General features: G+C 34.4%; 1 protein-coding gene and 1 long non-coding RNA gene across 2 annotated transcripts; one reads left to right on the forward strand and one right to left on the reverse strand.

The window, feature by feature from the left end:
- Positions 1-571: 571 nt before the first annotated feature.
- LOC128865738 (histone-lysine N-methyltransferase trr) lies at positions 572-17185 on the reverse strand. Its single transcript, XM_054106043.1, has 9 exons — positions 16905-17185; positions 11073-14215; positions 7143-8348; positions 4437-5250; positions 3217-3681; positions 2534-3123; positions 2338-2467; positions 1370-1552; positions 572-1311 (listed from the first exon to the last, which is right to left on the reverse strand). Exons 2-9 carry the CDS (start codon positions 14144-14146, stop codon positions 1219-1221), a joined length of 6555 nt encoding a protein of 2184 aa, XP_053962018.1. The 5' UTR covers positions 14147-14215; positions 16905-17185; the 3' UTR covers positions 572-1218.
- LOC128865743 (uncharacterized) lies at positions 1546-2344 on the forward strand. The gene is made up of 3 exons (XR_008454893.1): positions 1546-1939; positions 2030-2109; positions 2165-2344. It is a non-coding gene; the product is annotated as an uncharacterized LOC128865743 (long non-coding RNA).
- Positions 17186-17980: the final 795 nt, after the last annotated feature.

Here is a 17980-nt window from a genome sequence, read left to right on the forward strand (position 1 = left end):
CGGAATTGGATGGTTTTCATCTGGACAACGTTTATTTTCAACAAGACGGGGCTACGTGCCACACAAGCAACGAAACGATTGATCTTTTACGGGAAAAGTTTTCGGACCATGGTACCTCTCGAAGAGGTGATCACAATTGGCCACTGAGATCTTGTGATTTAACACTTTGTGACTTTTTTCTTAGGGACCACGTAAAAGAGAACAGCCCAGGGTCGACTCAAGACCTCAAAGATGGAATTCGTGAGGCTATCGAGGACATAGGGCATGATAAGGATATTGTCCTGTAAGCGTGGCCGTGGTGGTCATTTGCCTGATGTTATTTTCCACTATTAACATCATACCTTCCTCGTTATAATGAAATAAACATCCGATCATTTATTATTAATAAATAGCATTTTTCTTTGAATATCAAAATATTGGAAAACCCTTTACTTATCCAATTAAAAAATTTGAATGGGAGTAACCCAATGAAATTCATCATACTTTACGTTTATTTAAAGCGATTTTCGTAAAAAACGAAAGCAAGTACAAAAATGTTACATTTTATGGAATCTTTAAGAATTTTAATATTGGTAGTATTTCAAGTGTGTTTAAGCTTATTTGGTTATTATAAATTTTAGTAGCATTTTCGTGGATCAAAAATTATAGTACTTTTACTGTACATGGGGATCCCAGTTCAGTTACAAAAAATAAATAAAAATATAGTATATTAGGAGTACTTAGACAAAGTTCGTTAATTTTAAAATTCGGTATTCGGTAAACATTATAAGACAGAACACTCTTTATCATTATTTTTAATTGCTTCGTTAGTTTCATATATGGTAGTGTTATGTCCAAATATACCAAACGGTGAGAAAGATAACGGTAAGCATTATATTTTTGAGTTATGTGAAGAAATGCATTCTAGTAGCCGTAAGCTAATATTTTGTACCCATATTACGTGCTAAAAACATATGGTTAGCTGATAGTTTGTATTTGTCAAAAGCAAAGGCAATTTTACAATTTAAAACTATTTATTCTTGTTATTCTGCAGGGATATAGAATTCCACGCAACTTTAATTTAATATTATATAACATTACATGATTATACATATATAACGAAGAAGATATTAAATATATTCGCTTAATATTAGTTATCACTAATATTTTTTACTCCTTAATTTATATAATATTGATATGAGTTTTCTTAATATAGTTCACTACAATAAAAATAGCGGCTCAGTTCATCCATTTTCTACAATTCGCGGCACCACACATGCAAGATATCTTATGAGCATCGTCTTCGATATCAAATTTATAATCATACGACAGCTAGAAAAAAAAATATTAGCCATATGTATTCTTGATCTGTTATCATAAAACTAGTTACCTCTTCTCCTCTGTTAATCCTTCGCTTAGCAAATATGATAATTCGCAGCTCACGATCAACATCAACAGTCTCAGTTACACAATTCGGATTGCAGGCGTGATTGATATAACGAGCTAATCCTCCAGATAACGTAGCATCAACAACTCTATCTTCATCCAAACGAAACATATAAATTCCTCGGTTCTGATAAGCAAACAAATACATAGTTTCTGGTAAAATTATCGCCCGAAAAATTCAACAATTCCTTAAAATAATATTGCAAAGCAATAACAATAATAATAATGTATCTGCAAATGTTATCCTTTAAAGTATTAGTGGAACCGGAACAAAGAACTTAAAAAGATCATTAACTGATAAATATCACGAAATGCTTTTCATAAAAACAATTTGCTCATCGGAGGCGGCATAAAGCTATTCTGTGGAATAACCTCAAGCCACACAGCACAAGTTGTAGGAGAAGCTCAGCGTCTACAAAACTACACAAATGGGCAGATAAATAAGAGCATACCATATTTCAACACAAATCACTTTGAATATCCAATATAGATCAACTGTTTGAAAATCAGTTAGGTATTGTGACGAATCATGAACATTCGCGAAACATCTACCTTTTAGTGGGATTCGTAAAGAATTTATTTAAATTATTATTTTTTGTTTCAGTTTTATACCGTGCTGCAGCAGTTTCATTTGAAATGGCTGTAACTATTAGTGAAGTAGTTGTGTTTGTTCTTTAACTTAAGGTAATTTTTTTATTTGACTATTAACTGCTAATTGCTTTTATACAACCTCAACTAGGTATGTCAAGCTCCAGAATGCATATTTGTAGAGCAACCATGAGACAAGTGCCAAAAATTGGGGGAGAAGAAGTTCGCTCTAATCCTTTCAAATTTTGTGGATACGCTACACTATTAATTATTTAATCCTTGTATGAATATATAGTATAGTTTTATAAAAAATAAGTCAATTACCTTTGCTTCATATTGTTTCTCGCGAATTTCTGACACTTCGGTGCGAATCACTTCACCAATGTACTCTATTATCATGGTGTGTTTTTCTATATCACGAGCAGCGTATAAACCAAGCCCTTGTATTTTCGATCTAGAATTTAATCATATACATTATAATAAAGTAAATAAAGCGGCGAATTAATAAATTTCTGTATACCTTGCCAAATATACATTGTTTCTCCACTCCTGTTTCATTTTTTTATATTGCGAGCTCTTTGAGTGGACAAATTGCTTACTATAGGGGCAGGCTATTTCTCCAGCTATAGTAGATGTTGTAGAATTTGCCATACGTTGGTTTGCGGTTGAGCCAGTTCGTTGCGTATGAGGTTTTCTCCAAGCAAGAATTTGCCGCTGTTTTGGCTCGGTTCGTGCAGATCCACTGGGGTTTATTGCAAGCGGTAACTCTAAAAGGGGATTACGACCATATTTAAAGCGATAGTTCGTTAAGGTTTCTATGCCCGGTAAACTCTCTATGATCCGAACTACAGATGGCTCTGTTAATCCAAACAAGTCTTCACCGGAAATAAATTGGGGGAAAAGTTGTACAACTTTATTGTTTTTGCGCATTAATGCAATTGGTGCTAAAATCTGTTTCCATACAGCATTCGGGGAAGAATCGCGCAATTCGATTTCATTTCCGGGTTCTTGAACTTGAATTCGAAATTCGGGGCGACTAGCAACCTCCGCTATGGAGCATATATACCGACAGCGTCGATTCGACCTTTTCATTGACCAATAAAAACGAATCTGAAAAATGTGTATGTTTAAATATAATTCAATTCAATATAGAAAGTATTACAATCGAACACATTTAATATGGAATTTGACTAATTTACTTACGACTTTGTATCCTACAGGATATATGTGATCCATATTATGAAAGGCTTCTAATTGATGTGGAAGTAATTGTCCAATATTCAAAAATGTTAAGGTACCGACACGAAGTAAATTTGTCAATTCTGAGTGATGCATAACAGTCGCCACTTGCCGATTTTCATCTCGTTCAACAAAAACTCTTCTCTGAACTATAAGAGATGTCAGCTCGTTCTCCTTTTCTAATCGATTTGCATGCTGCTGGCAATGTATTGTTTTGTTTTTGTAGAAAACACAGTGCTCCCTTATTGCACAGGGCAAGTGGAAAACTTGGGTGCATCGGTTTTTGAAGCATCGCACGGTGGCACCTAGTTGTTGGCAGCCACTACACGACTGATTAAGGCCTACCTGTAAAGCTGCCGGAAAGTTCATAAGCCCTCCACTTATAGTCTCATAAACTTCGCTGGACCATAGCGCACAGTTTAAATGAACCTGGAATAGTCACAGAAAGCTCAGATACTAGGTGTTGTTTTCTTAAGTAGTATTTTGTCAATACAGTAATAAACTACTTTGTCTGAAGCATCATTTACTTGGTTCTAAAATAAAACCAGTAAGGAAGGCTAAATTCGGTCCGGATCGAACTTTATATACCCGTACACATTTTTGTAAAATTTAATTTGGGTTGGCTGTTAATTTTTGGAATCAAACAAATCCATAGACAATGAGAGCTATGGCTTGTAACATCGCAGGGACGGACCGAAATTTAGCCTTAAAATAAAAAAAGTAGGAGGTGGAAGAGGTTATTGACCGATTGCGCCCATTTTCAATACCAAACTACCTTGGACAAAGGGTAATATGTGTCCAAGTTACAGGGAAATACATATATTAATTTTTGTTTGAGTCATCGTGCTACTCTTATCATTCTGGCGATTTTGATATACATGTAGCTCGATTATTTTATAATGTTATTTACAACCGCTATGTGGACGAAAATTGTAAACTCTTGGAAACAAGTGCGCGGGTATAAAATAATAGTACCAATAAATAAATGTATATAAAATGATAATCGACCAACTGACCAACCAACTCTGGCAAATAACGTGCTATAGATCGCACGTAACACTGTGTTCATATTCAAAAGTTTGTAGATGCCAAATATTTTTCTAAGCATTTATAAACATGTACATACAATACATATGTGCACACGTATGTATCTACAAAAAAATAAAATGGACACATAAACATACCCATTTATCGATATCGAAATTCAATAGTCGTGAAGGCCCATTGGCTACACCGTCCCCGCGTTGGTAACAAAAAACGCATTGACGCATATCTTCAAAGTTGCTGTTTAAGATGCAGCTAGCAAATCCACTTTTTTCGCAGTTTTCATCCATACCTCGATCATTTATATAGATTTGAGCTTCATTCGCTTCATTTTCAGAAACATGAATAATCTTTTGTAATTCTTTAAAACATTCGGCATTATAGTGTTTATAGCTGCAAGCTTTAGTTTCGGGCTTTTTAATAGTAATACTTTGTTTTCCACCAGTCCTGTTTACATTCGTGTTTTCGTTACTACATTTCTTTTCAACATTCGTTTGTATTTCTTCCATGTTTGATGCCAAATTTGCAAACTGTGTTTTATTAGGACATTGAAATTGTTCATAACAGTATTTACCACAGAATTTCAACTTCATTGGCGGCAAATTCGGAGACAAAGTGGAATTGGATATTCCTTTAATATCACAGAAAGGAACTTTAAAAGCTTGATTTCCAGCCTCTGAAACGAAGGCACCACAATTGTAACATACTCTCTTTCTACCACAGATGACATCTTGCTGAAAACTTATTTGACTTTTAACTGTTAACTTATTATTGTTCTTGGGTGAAAAGTCTTTACATAAGTTAAATGATGGTGCATCAATAATTTTATACATTGAAAGCGCCGGTATATGCAATAAATTAGCCAAGTCCTTCAGTACACCAAATATATTATTAACAGCAGATAATTGTAACGATAATGTAACAACTCGGTTGTTACTATCATCACATTTCGTCCTAGAAATAAAAAATTTTAATATTTTTGTTACTCTATGAATTTTTGTAGCTAAAAATTTATATTTGTTAATTTTTCGTTTCATTCAGTTCAATTTACTTCGAGTAAGCTATCAGAATAAATGATCAGAACGATAATATACCAACTATTCGGTTTATTCAATTACTCCTTAAAGTATGAAACGTATATTGAATTGCATCGAAAATAGTCGATTCTTAAAAGACATAGTGGTGTATGGCCCTGAAGCATGGATAATGAAAACGACTCTTGGAGTTCTCGAAGGAAAGGTCTTGGGGAAGATTTTGAACGTTAGCGCTGGCGAAAACCGAAGACAATTGGATGAGGAGCTCTATGAGCTGTACAATAGTCGGTTCTACGTTACCAAAACGACCCGGATTTATATCCGGCCGAGGACTGTCACTCCAGCAGGATTCCCCGTATGTAAGTATGGGGAATGTTTATGCTGCTACAACAACAACAACAACAACGGCAATTCTGCTGGTTTTCCCCATCGCGTACGAATGGACAGAAATGTATCAGCTTTGAAAGTGTGCAATATGGGTTGCGATACATTGGAAAGACCAGGTGGAGGAAAACTTGGCTTCATTGGGCATTTCCAATTTGCGTCAATTAGCAAAACTAGTATCACTCCAGTTTTTTCTCAAATGAAATTTTTTGCATGAACTCAATTGAAATATCTGATTAAAAAATAATTCGAAACAACGGCACTAAGTGCTCTAAACTCTTTTTACTTCTATGCTCCCTTATTAATATTTATTTTTCTTCTTGATCTACTGTCTTAGCCGCCCAACAGAATCTAAGGTTGCTGTTTTGAAAGTCTTTGATCCAATAAAATATAAGAAGTTTATTATCACATCTTTGTTTGCATCATACTTAAAGTTACGAAATAGGTATACTCTGGAGTTGTGCTTTTTTTAAGCGTTGGGAATGATGCGTGTGGCCGACGTATGTAGGTGGTTCAAAGAAAGTTTTTTTAAGTAGAATCAAAACCGAAGAACCTATGGTGTTTCAAAAGAAAGGTAATTGAGGAATTGATTTTTAATGAAATTATATTTAAATTGGACGAATTTTCGCAAAAAAAAAGATTCTATATTAATTTTTTCGTATTTTTTTAAATAAACTATATTTTCTCAAAAGCTCACACAAAAGTATGATGCGTTTTGACATTAAAGGAACGGCGGCGGCCGTAGCCGAATGGGTTGGTGCGTGATTACCATTCGGAATTCACAGAGAGAACGTTGGTTCGAATCTCGGTGAAACACCAAAATGAAGAAAAACATTTGTCGAATAGCGGTCGCCCCTCGGCAGGCAATGGTAAACCTCCGAGTGTATTTCTGCCATGAAAAAACTCCTCAAAAAAAATGTTTGCCGTTCGAAATCGGCTTGAAACTGCAGGCCCCTCCATTTGTGGAACAACATCAAGACGCATGCCAGAAATAGGAGGAGGAGCTCGGCCAAACACCCAGAAAGGGTGTACGCGCCAATTATATAATATATAGATATCGATGTATTACCTTAGTATTCCTTGTGACTATAATTCAATAATTTAGGTACGAATAGAGGTATCGAAACGAAATATAGTTTCAAATGAACCCCTTAAAGCAAATTATCGTATTCGAATTCAAGAATAATCGATCACGCTTCATAAGAGATACGAATCGTTCGTATTAAATATGAGCTCTAAGCCATTGTGCACTGGCGGTGGTTTCAAGTTACCGAAAAAAACATGCAAATATATTAACTAGTTAACGCCTTGGCTCCCTGTGACTTTTTAATCGCTGATTTTTTCAGCAGGAGCTTAATTTAAACCCGGTTAATAGTTGTTATTTTTAATAATTATTAAAAAAGTTTCTAAAAATTTAAAATAATTTACCTAGTATCGCTTCCTGGTGTGATAACTTGCTTTAGATTTTCAATATCATCAATGTTGTTTAACGACTTTACATAGCAGCTTTTTTTGGCATTAAATGTTGGTTCGATAAACGGCACACTTGGAGACATTCGGTCAATATAATGATCACTATTTTTATTCATGACTACTAAGCCAGGATAAATGAATTGGTGTAACGACAACCGATTGATTTTGTCTCCCATCGAGGTCGCAATGTCAGCGTTACTGTTAGTAATAATTTCTGAAGATTCAATATTACGCTCTTTTATAATACCCCATATTCGTAAAAACCGATCATAATTATTTCGTATATTTGGCAAAAACTCTTGATCATAAAAATCATTTTGTATCGTAGACAACTGTTTTTCTTTAGTACATTCCGATGAAAAAAATGGCCCTGAATCATATAATGTGACTGCATTGGAACGATGTGCATTGCCATATTCTCCCAAAAGCGGAGGAGTAAGAAAAATATCACCGTTCTCTTTACTATTTACACCACGCGGAAGATTACTACTTAAACCATATGTACTGCAAACAACGAAATTTCGATTTAATAAAGGTTCCAATACTTGCAGCGGTTTCATTTGTTTCAAGTTGACCATTAAATTGTCAATAAAGTTGTCATAATCCTCTTCGATTTTAGATAGCTTTCTTGATTTTTTTTTTGATCCAGGTACACTTGAAGTAGAGTTGACTGTGTTAGCTGTAAGCTCCTTGCCGCTAAGCAATTGCCTTCGGTGCTTTTGATATTCTCTCTTTCGTTTTTTTCTAGACTCAATATCTTTATCTATGATTATCGCCTTCTGAGTGGCAGATGTTGCAGGCACATTACATTCCGCGAGTAAACTGCTCTCATTTGCACAAACATTATCCAACTTGATGTTTACCGACGAAGAGACGCATACATTTAGCCCGACGTTATCATATTTTGATGGTACTTTTGATTTCCCAGAAGCATCTAATAAATTGCTCTTATAAGTTTTTGTCGGCTTATTTACGGTCTTCAAACTTTCGAGGTTCCCACCATTTTCATTAATGGGTGTTACCGCCGAAATAGATGTTCCAAAGCTTGAGACATTTTCGGTGTTAATATCTTCTTTCCTGTCTGTGTTTGAAGAGAAAATGGTTGTAGTCTCTTTACCTAAATTTTGTTCTTTTATGATGTCGGTACGTATTGTTGCGTGCCTGAAAATTCGTCAAAATATTTAAATAAATAATCCAAAAAATTAATATTGAAAAAATTTAATTCTGCAAATGAGTGAGTAAGACATGTTTGTGTATAACTTTCAAGTTTTCAAATTTTTTTCTAAATAAAAAAAAATGGTGCGTGCACTTCTGTTAGGTGCTTGGCAGAGTGTTTGTTCCTGTTTTGGAACAACATCAACACACACACCATTTGGAAATACATCGAGCAAATACAAAATGAATGAGAAAAAAAAGAAGAACAGGTTGCTTTCGCTTGCCGATATTGAGCCAGCCAAGTTATGGAATGATGCATATATGTATGTACATTAGAGCTTGCCAATGCGCTGCGGGAAGTAGCAGTCACCTCTCGGCAGACAATGGCAAACCTCCGAGTGTATTTATGCCTAAGAAAAAGTTCTCTAACAACTATCTCCATTTCGGCGTAACTATGCATATAACTATAGGTCCCTCCATCTATGGAACAACATGACGCACAACAAATGATGTATGCTATATAATAAATATATGTATATAAATAATATTGATGTTGTACGAGTTGGTGTAACAGATACCTGGTTTAGGAATGACTACGACGATTGTCTTTATAATTTATGTAGCCTTTCTGTAGTGAGAAATTATAGAAATCTTGGTAGGCGAGGGCGTGTTATTGCGTTATATTATAAATATTCATTGCACAATTAAATTGTGTATAAGTCCAATCACTTGGATAGTGTAGAATATTTAATGATTGTTTGTCTCATGGTTTGTGTATACAACCCTTGCAAGTACTTTAATCTAAGAAATTCATTTCAATTATATCTAAATATAGTACAATTTATGAACATATTTTGCTATGCACGAGGGTTGCCTTTTAACAGGGACGCCTTTGCAACACTATGTGTGATGAGCTGTAATTCAATAATTTTATCGAAAATGTTGATATTTTTTAGCATAAACTTATATACCTATAACGTTTTCACTTACGAGCTTTATTTGTTCTTTTTTTCGGATTATTGAAACGGAAGTGCATCGATCAACTTACTTCGACTTTTGGCCACTGCGAAACGCTGCTGTAACATTTTTCAACGCCTGAAGAAACTGTTGAAACCTTTACATAGCTTGTTTTGGAGGTATCCACTTCTACTTGGCAAAAGTGCTTTGAAAATTGGTTCAAGCGAATGTAGAAGTGTATTGACTTCCAAGGAGAATATTTTGAAAAACAATAAAGCCATTTTCATTATTATTTTACTGTGTTTTCATTATTGGGCTATGTAAAAGGCAACCTTCGTAGTGAGCTAAATGTTGACTTGCTTACGGAAGACGAACGCTCCAGAAGAACTTGAAAAATGTAATATATCAAGTGCCAGGTTAAATGTAATAAACAAACTCCCTTCTCGTATTGGTCCTCATTGTAGGATTTACATAGGATTTACTTTTTCTGAGCTATAATTTAATGTTAAATGTTTTCTTTAGAAATATTAGTAAGGTAAATAAATGACAAGCACCTTTGACTCACAAGGAGGTTCTTTGGGAGATCGTAACAAAAATTATTTCTTCTGGAATAATAACTGTTTGGTTGGTTTTCAAAGTTTTTTATAATAAGGCCACCTATGTATATAATTAATTTAATTATATATTTATATATTAGTGTTAAATTTGAATAATGCTACTCGTATATATCTTCACTGTAAAATATCAGACTTTATTCGTGTATTCGAATAAATTAAATGAAATAGTTTATATATAGTTTGGATTTTATACTAGCACAGAATCTGATTGAAAAAATACCAATTTATGAAAATCAATAAGAGAAAATCGGCCGGTTTGAAAAGCTCTTTTAAAAAAATGTAAAACAACAATGATTTATTTATTTACATTAGTTCAGAACTTTTACCATGTCTGTTAATGTGTGCAAATATAATTTGTGCTTTGTTAACGAATCGTACATATAATAGTAGTCGATCGAGCGCTTCCCTAACATACTTTGATACATTACATATTATTTTTTTTTATACGTGAACTAGGCATTGTTTTCTCGGAAAGGAAAAGTTTAGAAAACTTCGGAAATTTCGATGAAATTTTGTATTTAAATAACGTTTTTCTTTCTAAATTCAGCTGGCTTCCTTTTTTCACTTATTGAATAAATAAATAATAGTAAATATCCACATTGGATATCAAATTATTGGTATTTTTTATAACTTTAAATCAAAAATATTCCTTGCACAGTATTGCCATATAATTATTTGTATTAAATTATATTTAAAAGGATTAAAAATATGTAATAAACGATCTATGGGTACGTAAAGATTTATCTTGATAGGTGTTATCCCTTAAAATATTGGTATAAGGCTGCAACACTATTAAATTATTTTAAAGGTAAATAAAATACTGCAATAAAAGTTATTTTTTGAACAAACATTTTAAAAATGCAATTATTATTTAATTATTTAAAAATTTAAAATGCAATATTGCCAGTTAGATGTTAGAGTGGTGTATAGCTTCCAAAATTATCCCTCCATTTTTATTAATAAATGAATAAGAATTAATTGAAGACTTTGGCCTTTCTTACAATACACTATTCAATGCCCATTGAACTGAATATAAGCAACTTTTCCAGGGTCAAGTTAACACATACCCACGCTAATTCGAAAGACGCCGTCTTAGTCACTCAGGTATTGTAATTTATCATGAAAATAGAATATAACGATAAACTTATTTACTTACACTTGACTAGACTGGGATCTATTTTCCTGTGTATTTCCACGTTCTTTAAAGTCGGTTCCATTGCTACCTATTGGTGAGGTATCATGAGAGTTATTTTGATGGGTTTTATTGTTAGTATCGTTTTTATCACAGGTAATAATTGGATTGCTTTTATTCGTAGATTCCTGCTCCGTGGCCTGGCCTGCTAATGATATTTTGGGGTGACGTATATCATCCAATAAGAAAGGACTTATATTTGGATTGGAGACAAATGAGGTTTCTTTTGAAATGACTTGGACAGATTTTATCTTCGCATCATTTTGAGTGCTAACGTTTTCATTGTTTACTTTAATTAGTAACTCTTCTTGAATATCATTCTTTTGTGATTTCGAAATGTCACTCTGAACCTGTGTCGAAGTATTAGCTGGTACTGGAGGTATAACTGGACGCGCCAATTGTGCTTCCAGGGAACTTACTAAACCCAAACTAGGTGCACGCACATTAATAACTTTACGAGCAGGTAAAACTTGATTACAAATTGAAGCCGTTGCTGAACTCGTTGATGGATGTTGAACGCTTGTTGGCAAAACATTCACATTATGTGAACTGCTGGAGTTCTGAAGAAGTTTCTTAAGCAGAACATTGTTGGACTCCTCCGATTTTGCAACTATTATGGATGACTGATTAATTTCGATATTTCCGTGTTTGTCTATATTTATTAAAGATTTTGCATCTCCTAAGGAGTGGGAATTATCCGTACTATCTTTTTTATCTGTACTTTCAAGAATATCTGTGGTGTTTTCTGGATTATCATGTTTGCTACGTTTCGCAGGTAAAATTTCTGCATTTTGACGATTATCCTGTTCATGTGATTCAATTGCCTTGCATCGCTTATCTAAGTGGTGTCCTAATGTAGACAATGTGTAGGGTGTGACTTTAACGGTTTTCCGCGATAATAAGCTTTGATCAGATGAATTTATATAATTATGAGGTTGCACTGCAACAGAAATAACTGTCGATTTATTAACCTGGTTGACTTCTTGCGAATGAGATTGGTTTGGTGTAGGGGATGAGTTGTTGTTATTAAATGACTGTGTCACATTCATAGAGTTAACTGCGGCAACGTTAAGCGCACTTGATACAGTTAAATTAATTTTTTTAACTTTTTGATCTATTGAGGTTGTATTTCTAATCGAATTTGAAGACATTATGGTTGCCTTAGCTTGCTGACTAATATTGTTTTTGGATAGAACTAAAGAAATATTTTTTGGAATCGAAATTAGGGACGTAGTGTTTAATTTTCCACAAAGATTATTCAAATTTGTCGATTTTGTGCCAGGATAATCTGTCTGAAAATTAGTGTCGGACGCGCTCGTTGATACGGACACACAAGTGGTTGTGGCTGAAGTTGTAATTAATTGTGGCGCAGTTTGCCTAATTATGCTAACTGCTGGATATATGCCCGTGTTTGCTTGTTGCTCTGAATTCTTTGATAGGGGCGTTAGCAAAGGTAAAATATTTAAGTTTGGATTCAAAACTTTTTTTATAGTGGCAGTGGTTTTATTCAATGCAATTTCGTCTGTGACAGGAGACATTATCTTCAATGGTTTTTCTATTGAACCTAAATTAAGCGAAATACTTGGATCAAGCACATTGAATTCGCCCGTTTGTTTTTCCACCTTTTCATTTATAAAATCACCACTTTCCATGGTAAAATTCCTCTCCGGTATACTCGATCCATCATCCAAAAATGCATTATTAAAAGTTCCTCCAGAATCTGGTTTAAAGTTTATATTCGACTTTTTTTGGCCAGATTGAGTTAGCGCAATATTCTGTTTAGCTTTAGAAACAGCAATGGTCACAAGACCAGAATTAGGCTGCGAATTTGTAGTTACAGTGCACTGAACTTGGGGTAGTTTCTTACTAAAAACCTTAGTTTGAACCAATTTTGTTGTTGACACAGGTTTAATTTGAAGCTGTGAAAGCGATACTATTGTTGGATGGCTACCCTTATGACCCCGTTTTGCGTTCAGTATTTTGCTCAAATTGATTTGAGTTTGAGTAGAAAGTGGTTGTGCTGACGTTGCCGTTGTCGTTTGCGATTGTTTTTGTAGCTCGCAGTGTCCCGAATTTGCTGGATGCATTAGTTGTGATGAATTGAGAGGTTTTAACAATGGCACAGATATTGTGGTATTACCAATTGAAACTTTTGCTGTTGTTTGTGTAACTTCAGACGCAAGTTTCTTTGTTGTCACCATTACTTGTTGATTCTTCAGAGTTGGCGAAATATTCATACGGTTTAATACAGTTGCATTAGAGGGTAATCCGGTGGATATTGTACCAGCAGTTGTTATGCGCGTGTAGGTGACTGTGCCTTGGCGCATTATATTAGCACTGGATGCCACAATTCGAGTAGGCGTTCCTGAGTGGCCATTGCTATCAGAATTGCTTGGCAACTGTGGAGTTGACTTCTGTTCCTGTATAGAAGGTAACATAACTAGATCAATTTCGGTCGTGTTACCTTCTTGATTTATAGGCGATAGGCCTGAATTAGCGCTGTCAATTTGCCCTGAGCATTTGGAATTTATCTCTTTACGACTACAACCAGTAACATTTACCACACTACAATTTGTTTCGGAAACTTGCTTCCTTTTATTGTTTCTATCACAATCTTTGTCATCAATATAATCCGTTAAGTTTGAAGCAATAACAACATAGTCCTCCGCGTTAAGAGGGCTCGATGGAGATGAGCTATTCAGAGTCCGGCTCAGATTTCTAATGGTATTAAAAGGTACTTTTCCTCTTTCTGTTGAAATTTCACAATCTTGGTTTTGAAAATTTGGAAATGTTTTAGCAATACATTCCCTTTTGAACGTCGTTCTACTAAGCTCGTCCTTGCTGCTGTCGCCACCAGATTTTTTAATTAATGTTCCTTCTGTATTCCAAAGAGTACTATTTGACACTTCTAACTTAATTTTTTTTGTAGAACTGATATTGATTTCAGTAGAGCTATTTCTCTTAACTGTGGCATTATTACCGGAGAAGTTGGGCTGTTTTGTATTTTCAGATATTCCAATATTTTTAATCTGATTCATGCTTAATTTTTATTTACGTCCGTTCACACATCGATATGTGAATAATAGTACTGTATCGCAGTCAAAAATCTATAAAGAAAAATAAAATTATTAATAATCCATTCAAAGGTTGGACCGAAGTGTTTAATATTATATATGGTGGGAGAATGAAATATGGTCATAAACTGTCGTTCCCACGACAGTCGGCCTTAAGTTACGAAACGACACGGATTTATATCCGGCGAAGGACTGTGACTCCTTTAGAAATCCTTTATGACGGCGACAACAACAACAACAACATGAATAGCCGTTCCATTCACTTGGCAGCCGGTTCAACTGCCATCCCAGTAAACTAAACCTGCTCAGTGTGCTATTCTCCACGCTTTACCTTTTGCCACTGCAGCAACTCTATGAAGCAAAGATTCTCCAAGCACTTCTCCTCAGGGTAAGCATCAAGCCGACTCTTAACATCAGGCACCCGCCATCCTAAAAACTTCAACTAAAACCTTTACTATTTCCCCGGAACTCACTAGAGAAGCACCACGTCCCCTATCTTTCATCACACCCACGAACTGCACAGTCGCCCCTCGCTGATTACCTGTGATGGCTACAAGGTGCACAGCAAGCAATCAACGGTGCAAGCCCAGCCTTATATCTTATATATTTAGACACCGACCGCAAGGCAAAACCTTAGAATATCAAGATATAGTTGTCCGGTTATTTATATGTATATTTTCAATATACGCACCTTACATTTATTCTATGCCTCTTGAAAATTTAAAAACTGTGATGCCGTACTATATATAGGTATGCATATATGTATCTGTATTGTTTGGCTGAACTCCCCTCCTATTTGTGGCTTGCTACCTTTTTTTGTGGTACTCCTATGGTACACCTTACATTTATTCTATGCCTCTTGAAAATTTAAAAACTGTGATGCCGTACTATATATAGGTATGCATATATGTATATCTGTATTGTTTGGCTGAACTCCCCCTCCTATTTGTGGCTTGCGTATTGCTCCACAAATGGAGGGGGACCTACAATTTTGAGCCGACTCCGAGGATAGTTTTTTATGACGAGCTTTTTCAAGGCTGTTTTCTTATTTTTCTTATTAACTTACATTCCTTTAGCCATCCTATTTAACTTTTTGTTTCTCACTCGTACATTTAAAATATAAATATATAGCCAACGGGTTTTGTGTCAGATATTATTAGTAAACTAACATAAGCGGTTTAATTTTAAGCTTCCCTTTTGCCAAACGGAAACTTTTAATCAAGATCTATAAATGCTTAAAAATGTATAATCAACTGTCGGCAGATCTAAGAAATTGTCACAGCATAAATGAATTTTAAAATATTTTGTATCACTACTGTAAACATTACTACATAGAGATTGAAAATTGTAATTTACTCAATGTTTTTTTAAGTTTTAAGAGGATGTAGCTTAAGCTATTCTTAACACATTTTTCTTATTTTTTTGAGTTCTCTAAATACCGGCTCTTAGGTATCCCAACATTGAATTAATAAAAGTTGCAGTGTTCATGTGTCATTTCTCTATATCATCCTTTATCAAGACTCCAAGCTAAATCTGGCTACACACTGGCGAAGCCAGAAATTGTAAATTTGGACTCTCCTTATCAATTCACTTTTCTCCAATCGATTGTGGTTTAATTGACTTATTGCCATTGAGAGTAGGTCGAACGGCTAAATCACCAACATCTTAATTTTTACATCATAATACTTTACTGCTAGGATTTTCATGCCCGTAACTGAATGTAATGCAAAATACTCCAGAAGAAAACCTAAACCTCGATAGCTCCGGTGGTCGATTTGGAAGGACTTCTAAAGAGTCTTTTGGTAGCAAAATTGTTTTTGGGTTTCTGCAAAGTACTAAACATACTGGTAGAATTGAAAACATTACCGCAGGTTATTTACAGATTTCAGCGTGCAAAGAGAAGTCTTCAATTTCTTGTACATGTAGTAGTTCTTCACAAAATTTTAGGAGGTGCTTACTTTGTGGTTGCACCACCATGCTGATATTGGGCTTTTGGGTTTTTATATGGCAAATATAGTCTACGGATTAATCTGTTTGGGAAGTCATAATTTAATCCTGCCGTTGGCTTAAAACTTATGCAGTTTTCATAGATTATCCATTATCAATCCTTCTCGGGGATTAATCTGTTTGGGAAGTCATAATTTAATCCTGCTGTTGACTTAATACTCATACAGTTGGATAGTTTAGCCATTACCAATCTTTCTCGTGGTGGTTAGAGGTTACCACCTTGGGTATGAAATTGATTAACTCACTTTCAAAAGATATGGTATATCCGCAGCAACGGCCTCATTCAGCCTCGAAAATATCGCAAAATAGGGAGGTAAAACTCTTGCATATAATCTTAACTGACTTACAATCCGAAATTGAAGATCCATCCCAAATACATTTGGGTTACTGTCGCACCACTCCATTATTAAATGAAGAACAAACAAAATTATACAAAGCCTGTATGCCAACTGTTAACACGCGACACTATTTACTAATACTATATATTAATACTAAGAATCCGTTTTCGCTATTGATATCGCAGGACTTATTATTAAGTAGTCTCTGTGCATAATTAATATGACATCTGGGTATTTTGGGTTATACGACACAAATAGCAACTGCAGAACGATAGAATTATTCTCACGTCCATATCACAGGGGTAGTAGAACTAATGTCGATATCAGAATGTCAATCCCAAAACACTTATTAATTGTTTAACAAAACTATAACCCACCTTGTGGTAACTTGAACTATATTTTATAAAACATTTATCAAATTTAATATATAAAAATTGTGTCAAAAACATTTAATATGTTTGTACAATCATCAGCACTTAATATATTGGTGAATCTTGCACACACAATTTAAACGGCGAATATATTCTGCTTTGTCTAGCATACACTTTAATAGTTTGCTATAGTTATGTGAAAATCTTTAAATTGTTATATTGCAATAATTTTCACATCAACTTTTTCTGTAATGTTGCATTTACATTGAAAAATACTCAAGTGTATCTAAACCGAGATACACTTTGAAAAAAAAAAGAACAGAACAGGGTGCTACTTACTGACAGTTAAAAAATTGGAGGCCAAAAATATAGTCGTATGTTTACATGTATAGTTTGCTCTAAAAAAGTTTGTTTCCAACAAGAGAACTTTTTATCACATCTCTGTAGCAGGGTTGCTTCTGATAAAAACCCGGAGATCTTATTTGTTGTAACAGCATAAGATATTACCCATACATTTCTGAAATTGCTGATGGAGTGACCGTCCTCGATAAGTCCCGTCCTTGACGAGTCCATCCGTTAATGTAGATTTTTCAACTGACAGGACTTAAAAGTGGCCTGGATATGAACTTATTATTTAATTACCCAGAAAATCAGTAGGTGTTTTATCCACCTTTAAGTACGGTTCATATTAATAATATTCAAGAAATTATTAAAATTGATAAATGATGACAAAATAAAGAAAATTGCATTTTAGGCACTTTTATACTTCGAAATAGCGGAAAATTTCAACGATAAAACATAACTTTGTCAGTAGAACCTTGCTACCTTTTTTGTGGTACTAGTTATAGGTAATATTGTTTCTGAATAAACAGTTCTTTAATAAAATAGAGTTTTCATATTTTGATTTAAATACATTTTAGAGGTATCGGTTAATGTCTATTTTTAGATCAAAGTTCACGTAACATTTCTAACACAGAAAAATTTGCCCAAGTAATTTTACGATATATATTTTTTCGCCTTTACTACAGCCGTAGAAAATCATTTAAATTTTGTTCGCCCCATACTGTCACAAACATATGTAT

This window comes from Anastrepha ludens, chromosome 6, assembly GCF_028408465.1.
Source record: "Anastrepha ludens isolate Willacy chromosome 6, idAnaLude1.1, whole genome shotgun sequence".
NCBI lineage: Eukaryota > Metazoa > Arthropoda > Insecta > Diptera > Tephritidae > Anastrepha > Anastrepha ludens.

Bases quoted from the DNA above. Each gene is read 5' to 3' on its own strand.
- LOC128865738 (XM_054106043.1), bottom strand. From the start codon at position 14,146: ATGAATCAGATTAAAAATATTGGAATATCTGAAAATACAAAACAGCCC. The intron at 5,251-7,142 runs GTAAATTATTTT...TTTTATTTCTAG, and splicing joins ACACCAGGAAGCGATACTAG to GACGAAATGTGATGATAGTA. The intron at 1,553-2,337 runs GTAATTGACTTA...TTTGCTTATCAG, and splicing joins AGAAACAATATGAAGCAAAG to AACCGAGGAATTTATATGTT.